This window comes from Copadichromis virginalis, linkage group LG8, assembly GCF_057382275.1.
Source record: "Copadichromis virginalis isolate Kocher_CV1m ecotype Utaka linkage group LG8, C_Virginalis_male_GT1.1, whole genome shotgun sequence".
In the NCBI taxonomy this organism is placed as follows: domain Eukaryota; kingdom Metazoa; phylum Chordata; class Actinopteri; order Cichliformes; family Cichlidae; genus Copadichromis; species Copadichromis virginalis.
In genome coordinates, this window is record NC_140625.1 from 15072959 (window position 1) to 15088369 (window position 15411).

The 15411-nt window shown below is 40.9% G+C and overlaps 1 protein-coding gene across 8 annotated transcripts; it reads right to left on the reverse strand.

Annotated features, from left to right (window-relative positions):
* Positions 1-375: 375 nt before the first annotated feature.
* Positions 376-13700, reverse strand: brsk1a (BR serine/threonine kinase 1a). 8 transcript variants are annotated; one of them, XM_085466088.1, is made up of 20 exons: positions 13164-13700; positions 12315-13121; positions 12089-12183; positions 11738-11823; positions 10925-11065; positions 10550-10666; positions 10302-10335; positions 9223-9291; positions 8897-9043; positions 8247-8278; positions 7972-8136; positions 7374-7471; positions 6672-6825; positions 6455-6515; positions 4832-5462; positions 4567-4615; positions 4323-4446; positions 3795-4005; positions 3266-3355; positions 376-2984 (listed from the first exon to the last, which is right to left on the reverse strand). In XM_085466088.1, the coding sequence occupies exons 2-20, from the start codon at positions 12397-12399 to the stop codon at positions 2773-2775; spliced, it is 2601 nt and encodes an 866-aa protein (XP_085322214.1). In that variant the 5' UTR covers positions 12400-13121; positions 13164-13700; the 3' UTR covers positions 376-2772. The 8 variants fall into 8 exon arrangements, with proteins under 8 accessions (XP_085322214.1, XP_085322221.1, XP_085322222.1 ...); XM_085466095.1 differs by having other exon boundaries at positions 4832-5108; positions 6672-6822; positions 12315-13700; XM_085466096.1 differs by having other exon boundaries at positions 376-2972; positions 6672-6822; positions 12315-13700.
* Positions 13701-15411: the final 1711 nt, after the last annotated feature.

Here is a 15411-nt window from a genome sequence, read left to right on the forward strand (position 1 = left end):
CACAGCTTTCCTTGTTTCTACAAGAGAATAAAACAGAGGTTTTGTTTTTCTCTGTTTTATATTTTAGCAAAGCAATTAAGGTCTCTTACACATATTTCTGAAAAATCTTGATTCAAGTTGACCAGATTTTTCTGAAGGTTTGCTTAAATTGAAAAAAAAATGTGATTATAAACTCCATCAAACTTGCCTTGAGTATTCTAACTTCAGAAGGTTACAAGAATCTTTAATATTATTCTATAATTACTGTATAAGACATTATACTTCCCGTTTGTGTGACAGTGTGTCACGACAAACTGTCATGAAGAAAGGAAAAGCTTCCTAAAAGTAAGCCACTTTTTCTTTTCTTTTTTTACACAGGAACTAAACAGACACACATATGAATTTAGGGTTTATTACTGTAACCATAACAATAAGGTGGATCTCTCTTTATTTTGACCATCAATTCAATCATAATTGTTCTTTTTAATCACAGGCAATAGTTATAATAGTGCACTTTTTATATTTAAATTATGATACAGACATTTCTTTTTTTAAACACCTTATTCTACTGACCCTTATGGATGGAGAATAGTTTACAATCTTAGCCAGAGTTGGGTCAATGAAAAATGAAGGTGACGTGAAAGATGAGGTGAGCAATCAGTGTGTTTAGGACTGTGAGGCAAACAACTCCATACAGTTTCTCTTCTTGTGACAATGGGAACAAAACAGAGGTGAGGAAGCGGGACAGACAGGTCAAACGGACAAGGCATTAACACAGGAGATAAAGCCAACAAGCAAGTATTTGATGTGCTCATGTGTGTTTGTGACAGAGAAAACATAGGCCTGTTAGGGTTTGGCTGTGTTGGTTAGTTCAAAATCACTGGGTCAGTCGGGAAAATCCACACGTAACTACCTCAAAACGCATCCGCTGCAAAGTGCTCAGCCCACTCTCATTCAGTCGCCACCCACCCGTCTCGCACACAGATACCAGTTACCAGAGATCAGTGTGAGTCACAGAAACGCAAGATACAGACAAAAGCTCAGTGGGGACGTGAGATGAGAGCAACTGCTGCTATCGGAAAAAAAGAGTAAATAACAGGAACAGGAACGGGTTTCTTGGGTTTGTTATTGACACATTTTGTTGGCATGAAATCTAGTTTATAAAACAAATACATGACAAACCCCCCCCATAAATGAATAAATAAACAACAGACAGAAAAATCGACAGATTAGAAAAAATGACATTAAAATAATAAAGTGTAGCACTGTGTGTCTCTCTGAAATCCTTCTGCACTCTTGTTGCATATTGCACTGTATGGAAGACTGTGATGAACATCGACTAGTCTGATAGAGTACTGGAGTAATATATGTGACTGCCTTGAGTTGCTACGTCTGCTTGCAGAATGGCGACTCTTAGTGATGAGCAAGGGTGCGGCGATGGATACTTGGCTTGTCGGTGAACACTGAAATAACGAGCGTGGGGTTAGGAAGTCCTGTTCAACAAGAAGCTGACACCTTTTTTAAAGTCCAGCATCATGAATGCGTCCCATTGATGAATTTCCTTACTGTGTATCTTCTTTTTTTGTTTGTTTGTTTGCTTTATTTTGACATGAGTCAGTATATGAATACTATGGCAACAGGAGACAAAGCTTGACGAGAAAGGCGGTTTCTGTTTGATCCACAGGCCGGTGATGCTCTTCTCATTCAATCTGGGCGCAAACAGCTGTGATGAGGTTCATGAAGCTAATCACGGATAGTGACGACAAAACAAAGCTTTCATATATTACTGTTCATATTTCTGTTCAAACACTTTTCTTCAGAGCAACGAGGGTCCAATGCAAAAATCTTAGAAGCATTGTTTCATATTGTCTCTGAGTAAAAAGCAAATATAAAAGAATCGAAACACTTAACTCTGAATGAATGCCTGTCGGAAAAGCAGCTTCCACTGTCAAACACTGTGTGGAGTGTCTCAGTTGCTGTCTTTACTGTGATCACTGTGCTACTGACATCCTTAAAAGAAATGTGTAAACATAAATAAAAACTAAATAAAAAAATATCTTTTTTTGTTCACATTCACTTACTTAGCTTACTTTGTTGGTTTTCTTTACCTTAGGAGGAGACACTGCTGGAGAAAAACAGGACCTTCACTGAGCTCATCGCCACTCACTGGGGCGGCAGCAGGGTGCTAACTCTTTAGGATTCTTCTGCTGAGATGCATTCATATTTCTTTTTAGTGGGCGGGTTTAGATGTTGCTTGATAGTGATATGAGCGCACTGATTCATTTTAGGAGTAATCTCGAGAACCATCACAAGACTATTATTTATTTTTTTCCTTTTTTTTGGTGTTGGATACTGTAATACGATGATATGGTAGACTAGCCTATCTGATCATATCAGCATCCTTGAACAGGCTGATTCGCTAACTGGCATGCACATTAGCACTTCAAAATTCCTAGTTTGATCTGTGAAGCTGTACCTATGATATATACCAAACTGCTCATTCACGTATTGTTATTATTTTTTTTCATTAAAGGGCGGTTTGTTAACACTTGTTTCTCATTTAAGGGTAGGAATCCTGGTAATCATAAGATCGGTAGAATCTCGAGTTGGAAAAAATGTGCATGATGGGGAGGAAAAAGGCTCAATCCTTGCTCTGTGGTCAAGCACCTTCAGTAACTTAGACAAGGAAGAATAGGAGTAGCTCATGGCTTGCAGGGATACTTGGAGATGAAATTACACTGTCTTCTTTCTGGTGTAGTTCAGGCATCCTGCTGCGCAGTCTAACTTTCTATCCTACGGTTGGGATTGGGTTCCGTTGGAGGACAGCAGTCGGGTTCTCTCTTTGGCGGAGCCTCTGCGCTGCAGAACTCCCCCGCTGCCTCCTATGCCTCCGCCATCTGCTCGGTCACCCCACTCGCACCTGTCGCCCCCACCCTCGGAGCGCCTCGAGTTTTGGCGGGTGGGGGTCCCGTGGGGCCGACTGTTCTTCTCATCTGGGAAGGGATCAAGAGAAGAGAACGGGAAAGTCACTCTGAATGTTTACAATCCACAGGCTTCACGGGTCAGTGGCAGAAATGCAGGTGTGAATTAAGGTGATTAAGGTGGCAGCTAATCTTCCACCCTATGCTTCGCTCACTATAGTCTAGGAACTGTGAATCATGTCAATTATTATAGTCAGCTCCAAGAACAAATATAGATCTAGAAATCAGCTCAAAGACTAAAATTTAAACAGGGTGAATTTCTACAGCAGTGTGTGGAAAAGTATTGTGTGGTTAAGCAATCTTACCAGATAGGGCTGACACCAGTGGGTGATCATGGGAGCTGAGAAGCTGCGCTTGAATCGTTTCCACCACCCGTCTGAACCTGCGACTCGGACCTGAAGAGGAGTCACACACATTTAACTTAGGGTAGGTACTGTTCCAAAATAATATGATCTTAACGTCACCTGATTTTTTTTATACATCCAAAGTTATTTTCAGAGAAAAACCCTCAATTTGGTAAAAACAAACCAAGTTGAACCCAGTTTCAACTTAAAAATACTGCTCAAAAACATAAATATTTCAGGAAATGTTGAGTATTTTACTATAAGGTTTACTTATTAACCCTCTTAAACCCCTTTACTTATTAAACCTCATCTTGCTATAGCTTTACTTGCTGACAAGAGTATTATTGATTTGTTCATATAACTTTCCAAAGCAGAAAGCTGTTGAGCAGATTTGCAAAAATTGAGATTTTTTCAGGGAGCGACACAGTTTTGTCAAAATGTTTAACATTTCATTCCACCATTAGCTAATTTTAGCATCTGCTTTACTTGCCTGATATGAGGGTGAATGTCACGCTGTAAATTCCTGTCTCCCTCCTGCCCTCCCTCTCGTTTCTCTCCCTGTCCCGCTCCCTCTCGCCCTCGGAAAAGGCAATGTCCACCTGGAACTTGACGGGCTTCTGGAAGACGGAGGGACCGCCGGAGGATTTGTATTCGGCTCGGAAGCTGGTCTGTGAGAGGACGCTGTGACTGAGGGATGGGATCTGTGTGGTGGGGCGACAGAGAAGAAGCAGAGAGACCGACAGACTTACGAGGCGGGAGAGGTATGGGGACCGACGTGAGTATAGGGAGACAAAGGGTGAGGGTGAGGAGAGGAGAGAGAAAGAGTGAGCCATTGGTGAAAGCAAAGTGATCCATCTACATGCCACGAGTGAGCAAGATCAAATAAAGATTAAATAAAGAGAAAACTGAAATAATGAGAGAAATGGAGTGTGTACAGTATGAGAGCACAAGTCAGATCCAGCCAGAGCCATGCTTTGATCGCGAGAGCAGTGAAGGACAGTCCAAGTCAGACACTCACAGACAGGAAGGCGTGGACAATGTCAGCTTTAACAGAGCTCAGCGGTTTGTCTCTGATCACCACGAAGATCTGCTCCTCTTTCTCCAAGCCGATGAAATTCCCAAACCACGATTTCTTAGCTAGCCTGGTAGCCAGACAAAAGAAATACACAGCATGAGGAGACACAGACAGCGTAAACAAACGGCTTTATACCGTGAAAATACGACACCTCAACAAATATTTATCTCCAGGAGCTGGGACTCACTCAGGGCTGGATTCTGGCGTTAGGCTGGACATATCCTCTGATGTAGGAACTGTGAGAGAGATGAAGCACACACAAAAATTCCGCAATCGACATTTGACAGAATAGAGCAAAAGGAAAAACTTATAGATAATCCTCAGCGATTACAGAGATGAAAGCTGAAAAAGGAAACCAGTGTATTAGAAGTAATGAAATCTTCTGAAGCTATAATCCTACACACTAAAAGCATAACTCCCACAAAATATGAGAGCAAACATGCAGGACTGACCTTGCAATTTACGCCGATGGAATCTTGGTGAGCCCAGGAGGTTGTTCTTGAAAGAATTGAGGCGAGTCCTCCAATGGGCAGAGCTGCTGGCTGCCATGCCGCTCCCCCCTCCTGGACTGGAGGGTGGGGTCAGCGACAGTGAGCCCACCCCTCCCCCTCCCTCCGCCCGCGAGGAGGATGAGGACGAGGAAGAGGAGGGCGGGGTGGAGGAGGGGTGGTGAGGGTGGTGAACAGGGGTGCCCAAGGGTGTGGGCAACGGAGAGCCCTGGGGAGTGACCTGCGGCACAGAGTGGGCAGAGTTTGGGTAGAAGCTCTTAGTCACTGACTTTAGGACAGAAGAGGAAGGGAAGAAGAAACGGGGGATGGGTGACAGGAGTGGGGAAGGGGAGGGCGAGCGGGAGGATGGATTTTGCAGAGGCAAGGATTTGATGGGCTGTAGGTGGGGTCGGTTGGCGGGTCCCTTGGTGGGCAAGGTCTGGGTCTTTGGGTTTGGGGGAGCTTTGGGCTTGTCATGAGCCCGTGCTGAGCGAGGAGTGGTGGTGCTTCCCTGTTTGGACTCCTTTGTGAGTGGGGAAGCGGTGGCAGAGGTGACATCTGATTGGCTGAAAGTGAAGACGGGGCTCTGATAGGACTGGGGGGTGGGGGTTTGTCAGGGTGAGGGGGTGGGAGACATGGAAAACAAGAAAGAGAAGGGATGGAAAATGGAGAAAGGATGGAAATGAATATCATGCTTAATGACAGAAGAGTGCATCTTGTGAGGAGTGAAAGTGCCGAATGCAGTTCTCAGTGCCGATCATAAAGTCTTTCATTTAGTGCATTTCAGTCTTTAGTACGCGCCCTTTAAATCTATTGAAAGTGAGGGTTTCGTGACAGTTGTGGCAGGGTTAAGAATGCAGTGACACAGGACAGTGGCTGTGAAGGTGTTACTATAGAGTAATTGCTGCCAATTAAGGTTTTTTTTTTTACCCTTTAGGGACTGTTTTTATACACTTTCAAGCACAATCAAACCATTAATTATCCAATAAAGCATCTAATTAAGCTGTCAAATTGTTCAAATTATCATATATAAAACTAGCTCATGCATGAGGAGGAAGAAAAGTGACATGAAGACAGAAAACAAATGCAAGCCTCCTGTTGGGTGAGACAATTCATTTAAGGGACCTGTGTTGTGATGATGTGTAAAAATGACTGAGAAGATATTTTAGGGAGTTGCGAGGAGTGAATATTTGTTTTTTTTAAAGCAGCTTCATGTAGAGACTGACATCAGCAAAAAAACCGCATTGTTACATACTGAATCAATAGTTGGCAAAGGAGTAATACTGAATTGAGGTAAACTAAATTACTACCTAGTCTGTCAACATTATCTCTGAAGTCATTTCCACTGTTGGTTTACAGAGCTGTTATTGCCCAATGAGGCTAAAATGTACACAGTACCCTGCTGACACTGACAGCTGTCTGAACTGCAGGACACAAATATGAGACTGGACTTAAAGCTATATTATTGACAGGAGTTAAATAATATAAATGCAGACTACCAGAAATTAGCATTTTATTATGGATCCAGGTATAGTGTTCAAAGATAATGTAGTAAAAGTATGAACAAGTTGGTTTACAGAACCTTACCCTGGGACTACTGAGAGGGCTGGAGGAGAGACCGGTTGACGCTCCACTGACTGAGCGAGACCTGACAAAGAGACCCAAAGATTAATAGGCTGTTAAACCCCCCCCCCCAAGAAAAAAAACCCCAAAACAAAAACTGTATGATAATGAATTCTTGCGCTCTAATTCTGCAGAATACAGAGTGTATGTACTATATATGTGTAAGAAAAACATGCTATACCTCTGGCTGTGTGCAGCTGTGTCCAGGGCCCTGCGAGGTGGTGTAGGAGACCCTTGTTCGGTGACACTCAGGACCTCCAGGCTCTTCCTTTCGGGACGGCAACGGCCGTGGCGCGTCAGCATAGGGGAGTCGACGCGCTTTCGAGGAGGGTCTGCTGAGAAACGCCACCATAAACTCGTTACAAATTTTGTTTTAATTTTAAGCTTTGTGCTGTGTTTCGCACTTCAGGAATTTCTTCTGAAAAATTCTTTCACAGGCCTTTTGCTCACTGCGCCATCTGTGACTGTGATAAACTTAGCTTCATTTGCATTTACAGAATTGCTGTCCCTTCCAGTTTTATCTCATAGACAAAGCTTACAGATGTCCTGCAAAGGCTGGTATAATCATGGTAAAAGCCAGCGACAACTTATAGTATTAAAGAAACAGGTAAACACACTAAAACTCCAACACAAGGACATTAAGGGCCATACTGCTGTATATTTTATCTCTAATGCTAATGCTAGTCAGTGCAGTCAGTACATCAAGTAATAAAATTATAACTTAATAGTGTTTAAATCATAACCTCAAGTAATCCCTAATTCACTGGAAGGAGAACTGAGCATACAGGAACACCGCTCTTGAAAAAGTCGGTAAAATGTGTCTCAGACCGATAACTGTAGCGTCCTCTCTTGAGTGGATCCCTCCTGCCCCCTAAAGACTGACCTACATCATTGCGCGGAGGTAAGTCCTCATCCTCATAGCTGGGGTACCGCTCTTTCCTGTCTAGCAGAAGGTAATAGATCATTTTCTCCTGGTTTTCTCTGTTGGGGGGTGGGAGAAAAATACAGATTGAATGAGATGCTAAAATGTCATAATATTTATTTAAAAAGGAAATCTGTATGGATGCCACACAGCCACGCGATTAGCTTTTAGTAGGCTGTTCACACGGTCACGCAGACATGGATTTCATGACACAATCAGTTTATTTAACTGATCACACCAATGGGAAAAGAGCTAAAAATAAGCCACATACTCCTTCCTCTAACTCAACACTATATAGGCAAATAAGACAAGATAGGATGTTTGTGGCCAATATTAATCGGTTGCATAACGTCAAATATGCTGGCTGAGTGTTAAAAGGAGAAAAAAATACAACAACAAAAAATACGCAACAGCAAAAGCAAAATATACACTGAAAGAAATATTACATGCTTGTGACTGCATTGCATATTATATGCCACAAATGTTCTGATTTTTCCAGCCATTTCAAGCTGACGCTAGAAACCACAAACGTGTTTGGAAGCTGAAAGAAATGACTTACTCCTCACACTGCAAGTCACGTGTGAGCTTGACTCTGTCTCGGAAACAACCGAGCGAGTGCATGCTGTCCAGCACATCTGGGTCCAGCTCAGTCAGGGACAAGATTCGCCTCACACAAACCCGCCTTGGAGGAGGCTGCTCAGGACACGGCTCGTTACGACCACCCCTAGTAGGAGTCAAACAAAATGAAGCACATAGGAATGACACAGATGTACTGTAGATGATTAAATACGATCACTTCAGCAGTCACGTATGAGAAAACGAATGTATACTCACAGATACCAGGAATGTTTCTGGATGGCCTCTAGCTATAAGGGGTGACAGGGCAGATGGGGCCATTAGTGTCTACAGTCTGTTAACAGCCAGATGGCCACAGAGCTGTGCTGTGTAAACAGTTCACATCACTTTTTTTTTTTTTTTTTATACATCCACAAATCTCACGATTGCAGAATATTACCCATTAAACTGGATCATAAAAAACATTTTCAACTCTGCAATGTTTGCTTTTGAAAGTTTAATCAGAAAATCACTTGTGTGTGTGTGTGTGTTAGAAATATTACTGAGCAAGTTCTAGATGACTCAGTTAAGTCCCCAAAACATGCTTTAACAGCTGCCACTACGATGCATCTTCCTGACTGTACAGTATTGCAATGAATGCGCCAATAAAACACATACAAAATGCAACTGTGCCACACATAAATATCAGCTAGAGTGCAGATCCAGCAAAAAAGGATAATAGGAAAGGCAAGAAGGATCATCTAAAAGTGAATCGAGACAAAAATTATTTGTACCAAAAGCAAGAGTCCCATTAAACATATATTTTATCTTACAGAAGGAGAGGCAATCCCAGTTTAAGGCGGGTGACTGAAAACAGGTGTAAATGCATGCTGCATCTGAGGTCTGGACTAATGTGAGCAGTCTCATACCGTGAGCCTCTTTTCAGGGTTGACCTCAATCATTCCCTTCAGCAGGGACTGACAGTCCGGGGGGATGAAGTGAGGCATGTGGAACACCCCGCTCTTTACCTTTTCCAGGAGCTGGCGTAAATTGTCGTGGTCAAAAGGAAGGGCCCCCTGTAGGGCAGAGAGAGAGAGAGAGAGACAAAAACAAGAAAGGAACAAAAAAACAGATTGCATTAAAAAAAAAAAAACACTGGCAAGCGTGGGATGTAAGAAAAAACAGCAAAAAACATTAGATAAGGGATTTTAAAAAAGACCAAAGTGCACTGTGAAAACACAAGTAAAAGACTTACCACCAGTAGGGCAAACAGAATGACCCCACAGCTCCACACATCTGCTCTCCGCCCATCATACTTCTCCCCCTGCAAACACACAAACACTTATGATTTTATTCATCGCCGGCCATTTCAATACAAAAGTGATTCACAAAACTTGGCACCCGTCACAGGATGATTTAGGCTGATTTCAGGATGAAAAACACTGAAAGGAACACTAAAATCCATTTAGTCAAACTCAGTCTAAAAATACCATGAAGCCAGATTTGAATCGACAACACTGGATAATCTTTTAAATGCTGAGTGTCCTAAAGATTTACTCATGCTAAAAGGTGTGAACGTTCAGAAAAACAACTCACGAGACAGACTGAACTTAACATTAAAAGTGTCATGTTACTGGTTAGTTTTCATCAGGGGTGTCAAACATAAGGCTCGGCCGCCAGAATTGGCCAGCCAAAGACGCCAATCAGGCCCACTGGAGAGCTATGGAAAATGTGGGGGCATAAATTTGACTTTTTATTGTATTTTCAAACTTTTAACAGCTTTTTGAAAAACCATTCATACTACACCAAAGTAAATAAGTAAAAGATAAACAATTAAATGACAGAAAATTCCTGTTTTTTCACTGTCTACTATAGAAATGTACAATTTTTACATAGGGTTCACCATTTCAAAAAAAACAGGATGCTCTGTCAAATAACAAAAATGTTCATAATCACAGACTGAGTAATAAACTAACAGAACTCTTTCTGTAATTTTATATATTTACTTCTTACAATTTAAGCCCAACACAGCATTTCTTTAGCATGCAGAAAAACTGTATTGTTGAAATTGCACTTCGTTTTTAAATATCAAAATATCTCTGAGATTAAATGTGTGATTTAACTTCTTTACACTCTCAGAAAGCAGAGTTTAACTGATCAAACACACTTAAGATCAAAGTGGACTGTACATGTCCCACAGTGTAAAATGGGTTTGACATCCCTGGTTTAGATCATGTACCTTTGGAGCGATTTATCTCTCTACAAAAAATTTTTTTTATTTACATTTCAAACAAGAACATTTGAGAATACAGAGAATAAGAGCTGGATACTTACCCGTATAACCTCAGGGCAAGCGTAATGTGGTGATCTAAAATCAGAAAAGGTTTGCCATTAATATTAGTGAAAGTAAAATGAGCACTGTATAAAAGAAGTCATAGATCTGTGTTGTAGACGCTGTATTTTTCTGCTGACGTGGAGCCTTTAAAATGTACAGAGTCATACTGCAAGTTGTTGAATTATATAACCCTGTTTATGTATGTACATCATCATTCATGAAGCTCACACACAGAGTTGATACTCACCCACAGCTGGTTTCTAACAGACTGTCTCCCACCTGCAGGGAGGCCATGCCAAAGTCAGCAATACGAATGTTGTTCTTTTCATCCAGGAGCAAGTTCTCAGGTTTCAGGTCTCTGTGACTGCACACATACAACCAATACTGTTAGAGTTGTTGTCAACATGATGCTTTAAATCAAATACAACTGCATGACTCTGAAAATGTGTTTGCACAATCATAATGTGTTTCACTCATTTAGTACATCAGACAACAGCTGTTGTATTGTTTAAAAAGAAACGCTCAAAATAGCTTTGTAAGTCAGTAGATGAGTCTTAAATCAACATCCTACATATGAACTTGACTCAAACACGGTTATTACAGCTCGGTGCAAAAAACCAACCAGATGGAATGACTGTGGCAGAAATCCAAAGCAGAGATGATCTGCCTGAAGAACTTCCTGGCCTCTTTTGGAGTTAGCCGGCCCTTCTTTACCAGGTAGTCAAAAAGCTCTCCTCCTGACACATGCTCTAACACCAGGTACCTGTCCACAAACAGGGACAACAGTGTGATTTGAACTTATGATTCTGATAACGCTTTTCCACTGATGTGGTGCCGGACCAAGCGCAGAGCCAGTTCTGCCCTGGTGCTTTTAGAGGACCAACCGACTTTTTTGACCAAACCGAACACTGCAAAAGTTTGATGTAGTTTCTACAGGAAGAGAATTAAAGGCCCATCCCGCAGAAAAGGATATCAGTGTTTGCACTTTTGGTGAAAATGTGGGAAACAGGTTCTTAGTTTGGCACCACATTGGTGGAAAAGTGGTGCAAGTAGTGAAAAGCAGACAAGATGCTAAGAAAAAACTATTTAAACTTAGACACTTCCCATGGTTTGATATAATAAGCTTATGATGTTGGATACTAGGACTACAATATTCAGGCTGTACTCACTTTCGGACAACCCATCTGTCTACTCCAACAGTTGTTTTGTAAGGGTATTAATAGATTTGAGACATACTCCTCATTAAGACAGACTTTTGAGAATAAAAGTAGGGGATGAAGGAAAAGTGAGACTTACAGTAACGACAGCAGATTATTACAGCTTTTCTTGAAATATTTATACTCATCCCACTCCAAAGATTAGTATGCAGCTAGAAAGCATGCAGACTGCATTGAGCCAAAGAGAAAGGCTTTTTCTGAATGCAGAGGGAACTCACAGATATTTGTTATTCTCGTAAACATCATGCAGCTTCAATACATGCGGATGCTCAATCAGTTTCAGAATGGCAATCTCCCTTTCAACCTGGTTAGAAAGAAGGGAAAGCATAGAGAGAGAAAGATTTTGAAGCGAGGCTCATGAGCGAGTTGTTTTTCACACATCTGAACGGAGGTTAACTGTTAACTCATACAGACGATAAGTATAGTGAATATGGGACATTTTGTCAACATCTTAAAACACAATGCTATATATATATATATATATATACATATATATGTATATGCATATACATATAAGTGTCATCATTAACGTCACTGTGAGCAACGCCTTCAACAGCGTCAGACTGTACCTTCATCAGGACTGACTCAGACAGCTTCTCTCTGTTGACTATTTTGATGGCTACCTTCTGACCCGTAATACAGTGGATCCCCAGTTTGACAAGTCCTGTAGATTGGATGAGAGAGATCATTATAAAACACAAGAAGGGTGGCGGGTGGGGGTAGAATAAAAGCGCACAGTTTAAACACTACACAAAACACTAGTTTTAATTTCAGAAACAACTCGGCAATACTCACCTGTCTGTCCCTTCCCCAGAGTCTTTTCCAGTCGATAGGGCCCAACATATTGAGCTGACTGACTTAGAGACAGTTCCTTACTCATACTGCTCTTAACTGGAGGCTAACACACAATTATTACTACTTACTGCACTGTAGTTATTGCAATTACTGTGATATTGTACAGCTTACACAGAAGTTACTGTGGGAGACAAGACGATGCTCAAATTAGAACGACTGTCTTTTTATGTCAGCGGTAACACGGACTTTCTTTGAAGTCACTTCATGAACGTGAAAAAAACAAAAAACCATAGAAGTGAAAACTGCTGCTGATTTACAACACCTGGGTGGACGTTTTTCATCTAAACCGAGACAACACGGTAAACATAATGTTTATTTTTTTAATTATTATTTTTTTTACAAAACATCTTGCTATATGTAGAATAAAGCGGGGGGAACTGACATGGCATTAAGTTTTTAGGGTGTTTTCTGTGTTAAATACCAACCACTACTCTAAAGTAGGCAAACTAACGAGTCTTACTTATGTACATTAGCTTATTTCTATAACTCACACCTTGTTATACGTATGACGTTAACGATATATGACTGTTAATGAGAAACGTTACCCTTATATAGCCTTAAAACGAGCAGGTTTTCACGTCTGCCTTAAAATATTCATGTATTTTTCCTACGCTTAATATTATTTTTAGTTAAGTAAACGGACAAAACGTCCAATACGTCAAGTGTATGCTTGCACTGAAAATGAAATCACTGTTTTCCCCTCACTGCCAGGCCTGTTTCACAGGTCCAACAACATGCTATTTTAGCCTCGCCGCCGCTCTCCCACACAGCAGCGAGGCTAGCTTTAGCTTCAACGCCTTGACGAACGGCCGTCTCGCTCGCGCCGCCTGTCAAAAAAACCGACACCGCCTGAAGTTTCTGGGCTTCGCCAAACGGTACGATTTATTACACGGCCGCCGCATTCTCACAATACTTCGAGGTGAAACGCGTATTCCCCGCAAAACAAGCATCTTTTTTTAACGTAGCGCCGTCCTCCCCCTCCCTGACTCTCCCGTCTCTCCCTCTCTACATCCCTGCAAGTAGCGGATCACAGCATCTTCTCTTCTCTCCTTTGGCGTGTCCTCCTCCCCTCACCGCCGGGTATACAGGTGCAAAACACACACACACACACGCACACTGATATCCGCGGATATGGGTGCGCTATAACCAGCTGCCGTATCCCCCTCCTCGCTCCTGATGACAGTTCACGCAGGGTAAAGGCCCCTTCTATTACACTCCCTTCGGTTTTCTTGCCGTAAATCGATATTTTCTCTCCCCTCTTCCTTCCTTCGCCTCACTCGCATCAGCATCCGGGTCTCACTCCCTCTCCATCCTCTCTCCTCTCGTCTCCTCTCCTCCCCCGCCCTCCTCCTCCCGATCATCTTCCTCAAAATACGCCTATCTCTGCATTCACATCAGCACAGGCCACGCAGTGGGCTCCCGGGAGTTGCAGCGGACACCTCCTTCACTGTTTTTGTCATCGACATTTATCATTATCATTATTATTCTTTTTATTCATACATGGACGCAGGGAGCGGATACAGACGCAATTCGTTAGGGGATATCTAGAGAGTCCTGTTTTATTTGATCATTTATTCCTATGAGCTGTCAAATTTGAAGTGCACAACTTAGTGTTGCGTCGATAATTTAATCAAAACATACTAACATTTAACAATCATTCTGTGTCTGTTTCGTTGCACTGATTTTTTTTAAAGAAAGATAGACAGTAACCATTATAAAACAAACCATGTCAATATATGACTACTTTTAGTTAGTGACTACAAAGGCATGTTTAAAATATTTTAATCAACACTGGAAAAAAAAAATCATAGTAACTGCATGTCAAACAGAATGAATTTAGTAGTCACGTAGATCAGTGGTATGAAACATAAGGCTCAGGGGCCAGAATCAGCCTGGGAGAGACTCCAGTAAGATTCACTGGAAACGTTTGAAAAATGTAAAGGGCCCAGATTTTGGACGTTTAACTGCATTATAACACGTTTTACTGCTTTTCCTAATGTTAAACACCTCTCACATGAACATACTACACCAAAGCAATTACATAGTAGATGAATATTTCAGTGACAGTAAAGTGTTTTTTCTATCTACTATTGAGCTTTCTGTTTCTACAGAAGAAAAACAGAAATGGTACAGAAATTATCTTACAAATAAAATGTACACAATTTTTAAAATTTACACAAAGATTTTACTGAATTTTTTTCTTTACTGAAAGAAAAATGTATTTCTTACAATTTAAGCCCAACGACTCACATTTATTTATGACATATGGCACCCATTACAAGCTTTTATTCTACCAAGCAATACCTATTTTACCACAATCCACTGATGTTACTTTTTAACCGATAACACAAAGATAACGTTGAAGTACGTTTAAGTCATCTAAACTTTAGACAGTAGAATAAAAATACTATAGATCAAAAAAAAAAACTTACTTTTTTACATCCGAATCAATTTTGACCTGGAAAATTTCTGCAGGAGAAATCTAACTGCATTTTTTCTACCGGCAGAGAAAGAGTCCTAATGAGCATGTGCAGTGTAGCTTGTTTCTGTTTTGAGAAATTCAGTGTGCCACAAGTGTGCTACAATTGCCACTGATGTTAATTAATATCATATTATAATATAAATCATATTCTTCTTATTAGTAGTAGTAGTAGCATTCAAAAAGAATGTTCATTTGTGCACAGAGGAGTTATTTTTATAATCTTGAGCAAAAAAAAAAATATAATAATGCGTAATAGATTATCAGTTTGCAAGACATTTTTACACGTTGCTGTTTAACCATATTGGGGTTATTCCATCTCTATTCCAGTGTGTTCGAAATAAAGCGTCCATCTGACCACCTCAGATCTGCATGAAACAATTCCAAGGGAAACCTACTGTTCTTAATGGAACTTATTATTTTATTATTATCAGAAAGGTTTATTTCCAATATTTTCTGTTAAAAAAAAGGAATTATGGTCTTTTAACTTTTTTCTAGCATTTTTTTAAAAAACTATCTACAAAACTGATAAAACTCTTTGAGCCGGATCTTCTTTGT